The following is a 13489-nucleotide window of genomic DNA, read 5'->3' as shown; positions in this document are numbered from 1 at the left end:
ATCCACTGGGAAGTTTTAGTCAAGCGTGTCTGTGTTAATGACATGTCAGGATACACTAATGCAAGAGATGGAAGAGTGGTTGGGAGTCATGGGCATAATCCAAATGTTCCAGTGATTTTGAAAACTGGTTTTGAAAATTGTTAACCCACACAGTCATAATGCAAAGGTACCACCTGGAACAGGAGGGACTTGTACAAATGTTGTAGATAGTAGGCATATTTGTTAATATGATTTACTTGTTGCAGGAGTTTACTCCGGTTAATGACTCTGCTCTGAGGATCCACACTTGTGACCTGAAAGCAGGGCTCAAGAAGGGTGAGAGTGGAAACGAAGGCTCCCCTTTTCTACCTGCGTGACCCCCTCACAGCCTAGGAACTGAGGAGACAAGCACTCTTCTGCTGAATGTTTCTGCTGCAGGAGGCAAGTCATGAGTTTTCAATTGCAAAATACTTGTCTGTGTTTTATTCTGTTTACCATCACATTTCTGAGTCTGCAGAACAGACTCAAGCTAAAGGTATGATGGAACAGGGACTGTGCTTTTGAAATAAAACTTACCTAAAAGAATGAACTGATGGTTTTCTCCTTGTTTCTCCTGAGAAGCATTCAGAGATAGCTGCAAAGAGAGTGAAGCTGGGACAAGTTTCAGCAAGTGACCCCATCCATTTTTTCCAACCAGGCGATATTGAGCAATATGAATGTTTATTGGAGAGTGGGACCAAGCAAGGCAACAGGGTACTGAAAGCATAAACTGGAGATTATTCTAATCTTGCCATTAAAGGATTAGAGATGGGCAGGTTAGCTTATCACTTATTATTTGTATTTTTTGCTCTTCATATACAGTTTCTTGACATTTCTTCTGTTCTCTCTTTTGTGGAAGTCGGAAAAGCTGTTCTGCTAGCTGCTGAATGGTAGTGCTCCATCAAGCTGCTCTATAAGCTCTAAAAACTCATGGATCAATGTGATACGGCTATGGGATCAAAGGCAGAGTTTCTGAACTCATCTACAGGAACATGAGCTGTAATGCACAAGGGAGATTTTGCAGACCCAATGATTCGTGAGGCAGAACTCATGAGTCAGTAGAAGTTTCCTTTTCTGATATAATACGCAAGCCCTAAACCAACTCTTTTATTATTTTTCTTTTTTTTCCACAGTGAAACTATATTTCTATTGCTGATGTAATTTCTCTTTTTAAAATACAATTACATGATAAGTCTGGTAAATGCTAAGCAGGTCCTCCATGGAACTAAGCAGATTTCTCTCATCTAAGGATTTGGCTTTAAGAGTTTTTTTAGACCACAAATTTCAGCACAGTTTTACATGCTAAAAATAGTAATCAAATCTAACTAACAAACCTAAAAACTCCCAAATCTCTTTCCCCCAGATGATGTAGCTATTTTAGGTAATACTTGATTTATATATACATCACACACGTTTGTATACAAATGGTGAGATAAACTTTCAGACAAGCTTCTGCTCTTTGCTCAATCTTGTCTAATTGGTTTTCCATCATTCCTAAATACTGCCATTTTATGATTATAACCCTTTTTTTTATTAAGTGGAACATTAAAGAAAATAAAGCAAGAGTGATGAGCAACCAAAAGATATTTGATAACATATAGACCAAAGACAGAAGGTTCAGTAAATATGGAGCTGCTATGCATCAGAATCCCTGCAACAGCCACTGAAAAATACTTGACTTCCCAGGAGTTGCCTGTGTCTAATTATTATCCTGGAGAAGCTCCCAAGTCACTTTTCCAAGTGACTCTTTCTTGAAAGGGTAGAGTTTCCATCAGTAGAAGGCAGCAGGAGTTACCATCCAAAAAGGGCCCATCTGCCTAGATCTTAAAGGACTCACTTAGGACTCCTACAGAAAAGGGGGTTTCCTCCATCTGTTTATAAAGATCTATTTTCATTTTAATTATTTGCTTTTATCAAAACATCTGGAAATGTTGTGGAAATAATACTGTATGTCAGCCTTAGGGGGAAAAAAAAAGAGTCGGAAAAGACTAGAATTTGGATTGCCACCGCAAACCCTTCTCAGTCATCCCAAAAAAACCTCCCTCAATGAAAATCCTCTTGAGAAATGAGAGGAAGGACTAAGAAGAAAGGGAGAGGTAGCATCTCTTCTTCAGTTTATCTTGATTCAAGAGGAGGAGACAGTGGGTGCAGCAGGGTGTTGAAGGGAAATGCAGACAATTGTTAGTGCAATTGAAAAGTACTTGGGACATCCAGGGTAAATTCAAATCTCCACTGGAGATTTCCTGGGTAAACAGGGGGAATCCACTTGATCTCCCTGCGCCTCAGTTTCTCGTCTATAGAATAGGGAAAATAGATGATATTGTAAGGCTAGATGCACTAAAGATTGCTCAGAGCATTAAAGGGGCTATAGAGAGGGGTTTTTTTCAGTAATAGTGCCACACCTAGAGAGGTTCTGAGTCCATTTTAGCCAGCCCTACAGCATGTTACTCCCTTGTCCAACCTAGTGTACTGCCTGTGAAAGGGGGAACAAAGTTACAGCAAACCAGATTTACCAGGTATGGTGAATAAGTGGGTATGGTGTGGTATGGCGTGGCATGGCATGGCGTGGCATGGCATGGCATGGCATGGTAAAAAAGCATGGATTTACCAGTGATTCTCAAACATTTTTGGCAGTGCAGTGTATATACATTTCCTCACGGCATGCAGCCACCCATACAGCACACACATAGCAACTGACAACAGGCTTGTTTTTCACATATCCCTTAGATTTGGCCGGCGGCTCCCCTCCTCCCTCCCAGGGACCGCAGCCCGCAGGACTCCTGCGAGACCCCCCTCTCCAGGCTGCGCTAGCGCAGGCATGCCGAAAGGGAACTTTTCCTTTCTCCTCCGGTTCCTGCTGCCGGCTGCGTTTGGGCTTTTCCCGCAGCGGCTCCCTCGTCGGAGCGGGGCAGAGGAGCGGGGCCGAGGAGCGGGGCCGCGGCCCTCCGCCGCCCCCCTTCCCCCCCCAGCCCGGCTCAGCGCTGGCCGCGGGGTGCCCGCGGCCTCCGGCCCGAGAGCCGCCCTCCCACCCCCCCGCTCGGCCCTCCAGGCCAGGAGGCTGGGCATCCGCAGCCTTCGCAGCGCCCCAGCGACGCGTCTTTACGCCACCCGGGAGACGGGTTTCTCCTCCTCCTCCTCCTCCTCCTCCTCCTCCTCCTCCCCTCTCTTCTTTCGAGCACTTGGGTGAAGACCATTGAACTTTCCCAGGTCGTGCATACAGCACAACGCCTATACGCCCTAGCTGGGATATTTCTGAGGGGTGAGGGGAGCACGGTGCTATTGATGCTCATCTCGCCATTCCAGAGCAGAACTGCTTCTTCGACCTCTAGTTATGTAGTAACAAGGGGAAAATTTCCTGAAATTAGACTACTGCAGGAACTCTGGTTTCAGTCACAGCTGTCATCCGAGAAACAAATTTCCAGTCATTTTTAATCTAATTCACTTAATTTTTATGTAACTGAATTAGAAAATGTGATTAAGCATCGCAGAATCTTCGGCATTGAGCCTGCCTAACCTTTAGCGAAACATGAAGCAGAGAAACTTATTAGAAGTAAGAAAAAATGGTGAAATCGTCTGTATGGATTTGGTACAATCGTTACTTACTGAGTAGGAGGATTAGAGGCACAAAAGCTCAAGGAAAAAAAAAAAGAAAAAAGAAAAGAGGATAATGACCTTTTCAGCTGAAATTCTTGCCGCGATTCTTTGACAGGTATTTCAGGGCAGGCACTGAAAAGACACCGTGCGACACCGAAGAGGTGTTTGCAGGAACAGCCCTGCCCTGCCGGCCCGCCCGCGGGTCCCACGCCCACTTTCCCCGTGCTTCTTTCCCTGCTGCCCCCAGATCTCTCTTGAGGCAGGGAAAACCCGAAGGAGAAAATCGAAGGCTTGAAACTATCCGAGTCTCCCTTGCTGTGGCAGTGACTCCAGCCCCGAGGTTTGGGCTTGAGACACGTTAGAAGGATGAGCTGACCCGCTTCCCGCTCACGGGGGTTTAACATGCGCTTCGGCCGCGCTCCCTGCGCGCCAGCGCGGCGGCTGCCGGCGCTGGGATCAGCGGAACGGTTACGAGCACCCTACGGTGTCTGGATGCACCAAGCGGCGCCTGGGTGTGGGGGCTGATCCGTTTCCCACGAACACACACAGTTTAAACGAAAAAAGCAAAGACTGGTAAACACCCCGCCGCCTGCTAAAATCAAGCTAAAGCCCGTAGAAAGATTTTGTTTTGAAGCCCAACTCCCTGCAGCGCAGCCCCTGCCTGCTCAGGCGCTGCGGCTTGTACGAGCGGCGGCCCCCGGGCGGCTTGTGCGGGCGGCGGCCCATCTGACGGCGCGCCCCGGGCGGGAACCCCCGGTGGGTACGGGCGTGTGCCGGGGACAGAGCGGGACCGCCTCAGCCTGAAAACACCGGCGAAGAGCTAGGGAAAGGAGCGACCCCGGGGCCGGGGAGGGGGTTCCGCAGAGAAGCACTCGGGGCGGGAGCGAAGGGCCCCGGGGGGTGCAGCCGCTTCCCCTCCCGGCTGCCCCGGGTGCGGGCAGGGGTGCGCGGTGCGGCGTGCCCCCCGCAGCCCCCTGCTCTCCTGCTTTGCGAGGCGGAATCACGCTGCCGACGGGGCCCTGCTCCCCGCAAAACTAACTCATTAATATAAATCAAATTATGGCCGGGGGGGGGGGGGGGAAGCAGGGTGCGCGGCTGCTCATGAGTTAAATATAAGTCTCTGACTGTCCTGAACGAAGCGCCCGTCCCCTTGGGAAGGGTGACGTCTCCCCAGTAACGTGATTGCTTCTTCGGAAGCAGAAACGTGTAAACGCTATAAAACGCGGCGGCGCGGCGGGCAGCTCAGAGCGTGCGGCGAGACAGAGCTCTCCTCTTCTTCCTCCTCCTCATCCTCTGCCGCCGCCGCCCCGGCAGCCGCGCAGCGGGGCAGGGCGCAGGCCCCCAGCAGCGCAGCGCTCCGCTCCGCTCCGCGCCCGTCCAGCCAGCCCCGCCGACGGACTCGCGGCTCCGTGAGTAACTTTCCCCGCGCCGCAGCTTTCCAGCGATGAGGAGGGTGCCCCCGTTCCCCCCTGCCCTTCTCCCCTCCCGGACCTGCGGGGAAGGCGCCCCGGCCGTCGGGTCGCGAAGAGCGGGTCTGACCGCCCAGGGCAGCCGGGGAGGGACCCTTCCTTTTTACCGCTTAAAAAATCCATGTATTTTTTAAGGTCGCTGAGCCCCGGGCACCGCTGCCCCCCGCACCGGGCCGGGGGCCGCCTTCGGGGGTGCCAGCTCTCCCTGACCGCCGGCAGCTCCCCCGCCACGGCGACCCCGCTGCCGGCGGCGTCTCTCGGGGCCGGGGTCGGGGCCGGGGCCGGGGCCGGGGCCGGGGCGGTTGCTCCGCGGCCCGAGGCGAAGCCCCGGCGCCCCAGCGTAGGGCCGGTCGGTGCGGGCGGGTCGGTCGGTGACGGCTGCGCTCTTCCCTCCGCAGGTGGCGGCCATGGAGCACCGCGGCGCCTCCCCGCTCCTCCTCGCCCTCGCCCTCCTCAGCGCCCTCTGCTGGCGGGCGCGGGCGCTGCCCCCGCGGGGGGCCGCCTTCCCCCCCGTCCCGCGGTAAGGGCCGCGCTCCGCGCCGCGCCGCGCTCCGCTCCGCTCCGCGCCCCGCCCCGCCCCGGCGGCCCGCCTGGGCTCGCCCTCCGCGGGGAGGTCGAGCGGGCTGTGAGAAGCGCCGGTCCTCCACTATGCTCCTCCAACAAGCGCACGGTGCGGCCCTCCCTGTCGGGGAGCGCTTGCTCGGGAACTGGCGGGTGCGCGACTCCGCGCCGAGGCTTCGGTCCAGCATGCCCGGCCAAGCCCAGCCGGTGCCCGCCGAACCTGCCCTTCAAAAGCCCCCCGAGACACGCACGCACCTTCCGAGGCACCAGCAGGAACGCTGCCCCACGGGCCGGGTAGCGGTGACCGCCGTACAGGCAGATGGCGTAGAGGATGGGTGTTAAAATGTGCGCCGGGACACGATGCGTGTCCGCCAAAACCGTCTCGGCTTTTCTTGCGGGAAAGCTCCTTTATCTCCGAAGTTCAGCTAGGGGGATGCAGCTTTTGAAAAGCAGAGACATACACAGGCAAAATGGGACGTATTAAAAATTCCTAAATGATGAATGAGGGGAAGTGGTCCATAGAGACTGATGTGTAGTTTTTGTACTGCTGCATGCTTTGAATTGTTGAAGTTGCTGTTAGTTGTCTAACTAAATTAACTCAGGTGGCAGAAAGGTACTTTTTACATTTAGGTAAGAGGAACATAAAGTGTAAGAAGACCAATGAAAAGCGGTACAGCAAAAGAGCATAGTGACTGATTTTCAAAAGGTGTGACTCGAGTTGGTTTATTTTACACAACAACTTTACTTTTTTTACCGGACAGAAGTCTTACATGCCTCAGATATATAAGTAGTACTAACAGTTATAATGACTGTAAAATTACAAGGACAGTAGCCTATCCTAGTTTTAGTATGATTTTTGCACATCATCACACGCGGGGGTTTACTATAGCGATGGGAGCCTGTTGCCTGCCACAGAACATAAAAGCAGCTAGAAGAAATGCCCAATGCCAAACTACTGCTATGCAGTCAGATTGCCCTTGATAAAATATGACACAACAGAAGAAACAGCAGTTTACGAAAATGTGAAGTAACTGTAAATCGGTTTATACAGAGAAATTGCCGTGATACATTTTAAAAGATTAAATGTGAACCTTTTTTTAACTTGAAATTAGCAAATTAATTTAAACACGAGAGAATAAAAACACTTAGAGATACACGACTACACTTCATATTTAGTTTGAAGTTCTTGAGGGTGTATTTACTTTCTTTAGAGAAGGCTTAAGAACTGTTTCATACCGCATTTCAACGCACATTTTAAGCCTTAATTGGAAGGTAAGTACTTCACAGGAACTGTTTTCACTTTGCATGGGTGGAGGCTGGTGATTCCATCCATCGTTTATATAAAATAGTTGTTATGAAAAGCTTCATGTTGTCTCTTGAGCTGTAGTTGCCATACATGATGCACTGTTCACTGGAATAAATTGTGTGCAATGACAACACGTATCTAGAAAATATGCATTAGAGAGAAGGATCTGTTATGTCGATTACTCTATCACTGAGCACGGATTATACCTGAAAGTGATTTTTGTTTTATCCAAACTACTTTAAAATGCCTTACAGGTTAAAGTAGGTAGATGTGCATTTTGACACAAACCAGAATGTAAGCTGCAGTGAAGTGTTGCATGTCCTCAGCTAACGGGACTTCACATGGTTTCCCTCTCCAACAGATTGGGAAACAGAATGCCATTTGATGGAGCCAGTGAACCTGACCATGCCCACGGGTCATTAAAGTCTGAATCAGACATTTTGCAGAACACACTACCTGAAAATGAGAAATTCTACTTCGATCTGTCCAGAATTATTGATAGGTGAGTTTCTTTATTATCATAAATACAGTGATGACGTGCTACTTGAATTATGCCAAAAGATCGGTCACGTTTTCAAACTGAGAAATAGGACAGGAAGAATCCATTACAGAAAAAAAACACATGGCCTCTGGTTGAATACTGGTAGCAGTAGGAATGTCTGCAGAAATGTTGATTGCATTGCCGTTCTGGCACGATGAGTTCATTCACTTCCCAGGAAGGGCTAAAAAGTATATTGTGAAAATCTGGCAGTTGTTTTATGAAATTAGCTTAATTTAATATGTACAATAGATAACTTAAGGAAAGCAGTATGTTTACAAAATGAACGTTATCAAAATGATATGAACCCAGGTTGTATTGTAGAGTTTATTTATTGTCCATTTCAGAAATGCAAGGCATGCTGATGGAATTTTCACCAGTGTCTACAGCCATCTTTTGGCTAAACTTGCTGTGAAGAGATATCTGCATTCGCTTATTAGAAAACGAGTTAGGTGAGGTGACACTTACATTAGGTAGAGTCTTTTTCTAGCTGGCTTCATTGGCAATTTTTTACCCTTCTGTACCTAAGTTCTCATTTTTGCGATTTAGAGATAATGAAAGAGAAACCGGTATAATGATGGGGGAGCTGAAAATCCTATATAACAACTTAGTGGTATTTATTACTAAATGAGTACGTTACTACTTATTCCTGATACAGCTGTGAGGGGTAGAGCAACAGACACTGCACATAGCACTGATAATAAATACTGGCAATATTATAATGAATATCACGCCAATTTGCTAATTTTTTTCTCCGGTAGTGTTTTTGCTAGCTTGGCGGATGAATGGCAAAAGTAAATACAAAATGATTGATTACTCAGTACCCACATAACAACAGGGGAATGCTCAATGAAATTAAGAAGCGATTGGTTTACAGTGAAAACAAAACGGAATGATTTTTTTCCTACTGTAGAACATATTGCCAGATGTTTGGGAGATCTGTATTATAGAAGGATTCAAAAAAGAATGAGGCAAATCCATTGACAAGGGATCTGGATGCAACTTCCAGACCAGGATGTTCACAAACTAATGGTCACAGGGTGCTGGGAAGGATCACTGTACACGTCCCTTGTTTTCATATCCCTAAGCAGCAGCTACTGGTCACTCTTGGGAACGGAATAGTAGAATAGTTTGGTCTGACCCAATATGACAGTTCCTTTGAGTGCCTACTTCATACTCTCAAAAGCCGAGTGAAAATTAGGTCCTACATTTATGTCAATGCTGCCTTTGTTCCAGAACACACAGTGACAGTTTCTCATACGCTATAAACTAACGTAGGTCGTTTAAAGCAGAACGCACCGAGGCTTCTCAAGATCGTGCATGAAAAATAGGCCTCACCAGACCTCACAAGGTGTGTTTGGTCTCCTGATACCTCCTTAAAACAAGCGTTTGTAGCTATGTCTGTGATGCTACACTCTCACTTTCCTCAGAGGCAGGCTCCGTCCTCGCTGAGTTCAATATGAACAGTGACCAGGTCCTTTAAAAGCTTACTGTGACTTAAACCAGTCTGCACCTTGGCATTGTACTAAAATATATTTACACAAATGATAGAAATTGGAATGAAGTCAGTTTATTAAAAAGAGTAACCTGGGCTATGAGAACAGACAGCAGGGAGTTGTGAAATCCACACTCAGCCATTTGATCCTGCAGAATTCCTGGGACAGGGACTCTAGAAATCATTGCGTATGGATCCTAATTGCATGGGCCATGACAAATTTGAGCAGGAGAAAGAAATCAGTGGAAGGTGTGCCCAAAAAGACTGAATACCGATCCTTAGAATTTGATCCTTGTTACTAAAATATATAGTGAGCAGTAGAAGCAGTGGCTTCTTTTCAACGGAAGAAAGATCCAAAGCCATAGTTGGAAATGAAAGCTGAAATGAAAATTGATTTTATTTAGCTAACCAACATTGTAAAGTTTGTTTCACTCATTTAATGGTTTCTTCTTTTAAACGGATATCGTCCATTAATTTTTTTTCTGTAATTGTTGCATTGCCAGCTCCCAGGACAGTCCTGTCAAACGCCACTCTGACGCTGTCTTCACTGACAACTACAGCCGCTTTCGAAAGCAAATGGCTGTGAAGAAATACTTAAACTCAGTTTTAACTGGAAAAAGAAGGTACTACAAGAAAGCAAATATATATTATTTTCATACTTGTATGGTATTAAGACAGAAAAGATTTATAGCCACATATGTATACAGAGAGGACAAACAAAAGGCAATGAACATTAATGACTTTGTAATGTAGTTTATAACATGGTTTTCAAATACAGACAGCACTTTCTTCCAGACTGGAACAGACACTACAATCAGATTAGAATAAAAGAATAAAGAGGAGACAGCATCTGGCAATTTTAAAAAGCTTCTGACAGGCTCTTAAAATGATTTTATTTATAAAAAAGCCTCTTAAGGAAAAATCCACAGAGCTATGGAACATGAACAACAATTTTATAAAGAAAATGCACTATTTGTTGAAAATCTGCCTTTAAGTAAACACATAAAATGAAAATTTAGAAGTCCCGGAAAGACCATATTTCCTAATCAGTATAGGTGAGAAGTGCCAGCATATGTTTTTGTAGAGCTTATATTCTGTTTGTACATGCACTCATTTAGACAAGTCCTTTTAAATATCACGTCTCTTCACCCATTAAACATGCTATTTCATGTGATTTGTAACACTTTGGTATAAGCGTAACAAAACGTGCAATAGCTACGGTTAGAAGGAGGCTTTGCTTGCTTGTTTGCTTTTTCTTCGGAGAGCAATAAAACTTGTTTCTGATCCACAACAGCCAGGAAGAGCTAAACCCCGCTAAACTTCCAGACAAAGCAGAACTTCTTGAACCTTCCTTTTCAGAAAACTATGATTCTGTAGATGAGCTGCTGAGCCACCTCCCACTGGTATGCCCAGATTTTCGTTCCTCTTGCTATCTTGACTTGACTTGACCCATAAAATGAGATTAATCGTACATGAAGTGTGGCTTTTCTGACAGAAAAGCAGAATCGTCTAGGAAAGAACCATGTTCCATGAAACGCTGCATGTTTCTATAGGGGTTGTGTCTGAATATAATAATAATTTTAATAACAGTAATTAAGTTATCCCATGATTGCTGTTATTGAAAATTCCTAATTAAATGGCACTGTTAATAATGCACCTAACTCACTCGGGTGTTTCAACTTGTGTGCACTGCAGCATAAAACCAGAATTGACTCATTTTTAATTACAAAGATTATTATTTCTTCAGAGAACAAACTCAAGGATATTTCTTTTAATTAAAAAAAAAAAAGCTGCACATTTTATTTAACATCTATTTCATTAGAAGGGAGTTGCCCCTAGAACTGAGAGGATCAGCAACATGAACCCTAAGCATTAAGAAAGCACTTGACTCCCATCTAAGGCGTGCTGCAGAGGGATCGTCTGACATGCAGATATTGCAGTTACTGTTTTCCATTTAGCTACTACTGTTTTTCTAAAATCATTCACACATATGTTTCTTTGGTTTATGGAAACGTAAACCCTTCTACATCACAGCACTTGCAAGGACATAAAATTGAAAGGGTAACGTAGAAGTGAATCGGGCTTGGTATTCTCGAAAGTGTATTATGAAATTGATGATAGGATGGTTTTTGGCATTCAGCTGTGTCTCAACTACAAGTAAGAAAAAAGACTAATCTTGAAGATAATATTTTTTTTTGGGGGGGAGGGGGATAAAAGAAAAGGAATTTCTCCAAACTATTGTTTCCTTCCAAGACTGAAAGAAAATGTTCTTTCCCTTTCCACAAATGTGGTAGTTCCTCTAAAGTTCCCAAAGATTAGAAAGGACATAAACTGCTTATGCTTCAAGGAACAAAACAATTTGCAAGTGATGGGATTCAGGAAAGAAATGTTCTTTCTAGACAAGATTATTGCAAAAATATCTGCTCCTGGATTTTGCACCTTCTGAAACTTCTGGCATTGACTAAGTGAGACAGAGTAATGGTGCAGCGGGTCGCGGGTGTCTTCCTGGAAATATTTTCAGTCCTTTCCTTTTTTATGGACTGTACTGATGATCCAGATCTCCCTATGGGTGAATCGCTTACTCGGTATTGACTGTTGCTGGTCATTTTGTCGCAGTGCCGAGTTGCTGAGGTAGTGTGTATCAAGCAACCTGATTTCGTGTATCTGTCCTGTAGGCCAACGTGCAGTAACATTTTTGCCTAATCCTTCGACCTCTCTTCCTCATCCTACAGCCTTGTCTGCTGGCCATAGTGCCCACCAAGCTCCTGTGAATAGCTCCATCTCGTGCTTGTCAGTCCCAAGCGCAGCGATTGTTTTATATCAAGTGTTACTTCTTGTCTGCTGTCTGCTTTTATACACCTCGTGATGCAACTGCTTACGAAAATGACTTTTAAAACATGTTTCTCCTTTGCTTTTCAGGACTTCTGAAGGACACCTGGTAAAGTCTATGACAAGAACAAGCTATTTTTGAGTTCCACATAGTATTTCAAAGAGATGACTTTAGTCATCAAACCAGAACAAATATGTTGTGAAGTGAAAGTTGTGATATATTTGTTTCTTATGTAATAAAAGTTGATATTTACATTGTAAATATTACTCTAGAGTTCTCTACTGAAAGCTGTACATATGGATGCCGGTTTAACTCATGAGAAGTCTGTGAGTCCATATGCTGTAAATCCTTTACTTCAATAAATTCATTTGAAAATGAGTGTGCAGCTGAAAAGAGCCCATCATTACTAATTAATTGGCTTATTTTATGTGTGGTACAACTTCAGATAAGCCTGTATGATAATAGGGATACATTTCCAGATAGCTTCATAAACAAGTATAAAAACATGAGGAAAAGAATATACAAAGTGTGCAAAACTGCATTACAAAGATCTCTGAAGGTTACTGCCAAGCAAAAGGGAATGCTTTTCCATCAGCTTACCAAGCAACTAGAGAAAATGAAAAAGCATTAAAAATTATTTGACCTCCGACAGCATCTTTCCTTCCCGTTCACATTTTTAATATTTTACAATATACAAATTATATTAAGACCAGAAATGTATCCTTTATTTTCAGTTGTGTTTTGGATGCTCTGGAGCTGACAAAGCATGCAAAGAATGCTATCCCTTGATTCGTTTGATGCCTAAAGTCACCAGTTATTCTACACTTAATTGTCTGTAGCTTTGATGGTGAAACTATTCCTTATATATAAAATAGATCTGAAGACACTTCACTATTTTTTCAGAATGAATGTAATTTACAGAGTATGCATACAATAAATCATTTTATTATCACGGCAAACTATTACTGGTTTGAATCAGTGCTACAGATACCTGGAACAGTAGAGGTCTCAGTAAGTGCTGTATCTACTACAGTAATAGAGGAGGATACTCTTTTTTAACTGAGGTATACTATGTTATATTAGGAAAGACAGGCAAGTCTCCAGTCCCCGTTTCTTTAGCTTTATATCATTGTAGCTTAGTATGGAACTGGAAATCTGCAGCTGATTCACTGTTGCTGTGAATCAGAATCTGGTTGTATTTTATTAAAATTGCAGATTTAACTAATTGGATCATTTTCTAAAGAATTATTTACTGTTGTAAGGACCGATAGTTCCATTGCAGTAAGGAAAGTGCGCGGTACTGCATGCACAACATATGAAATGCATATTCATGCATGATACCAGCCATAACACTCCCAAGACTCCCCTCCCACCTCCTAGAAAGAGATGAAATTCGAAGTAGGAAAACTTATCAGGCCTACTTACAAGTTCAATTTGGAATTTCAAATATACTTATACATATGCACACATAGACAGTGATAAAACTGATTTACAAGTTTAACTTCCAAGTTTACTGTTCTAATTTAGAAGGAAGCTTCAAACAGGATAAAATTTGTGATTTATGGAGACTAGTTCTCATAAATATGTAGCCTTCTGATTTGCAATTTTTTTTTAATATTGGCAACTGCATGTTAAAAGAAAACCAGCTTGCACAGATCAGATGCTATTATTGCTATTT

At 44.7% G+C, this 13489-nt stretch overlaps 1 protein-coding gene across 1 annotated transcript; it reads left to right on the top strand.

The window, feature by feature from the left end:
- The first annotated feature begins 4838 nt into the window (after positions 1–4838).
- Positions 4839–12189, top strand: VIP (vasoactive intestinal peptide). Its single transcript, XM_076335519.1, has 6 exons — positions 4839–5021; positions 5480–5601; positions 7310–7450; positions 9485–9604; positions 10276–10384; positions 11901–12189. Exons 2-6 carry the CDS (start codon positions 5489–5491, stop codon positions 11907–11909), a joined length of 492 nt encoding a protein of 163 aa, XP_076191634.1. The 5' UTR covers positions 4839–5021; positions 5480–5488; the 3' UTR covers positions 11910–12189.
- Positions 12190–13489: the final 1300 nt, after the last annotated feature.

Source organism: Aptenodytes patagonicus, chromosome 3 (genome assembly GCF_965638725.1).
Source record: "Aptenodytes patagonicus chromosome 3, bAptPat1.pri.cur, whole genome shotgun sequence".
NCBI classification, from domain to species: Eukaryota; Metazoa; Chordata; class Aves; order Sphenisciformes; family Spheniscidae; genus Aptenodytes; species Aptenodytes patagonicus.
This window is presented reverse-complemented; position numbering and strand designations above follow the sequence as displayed.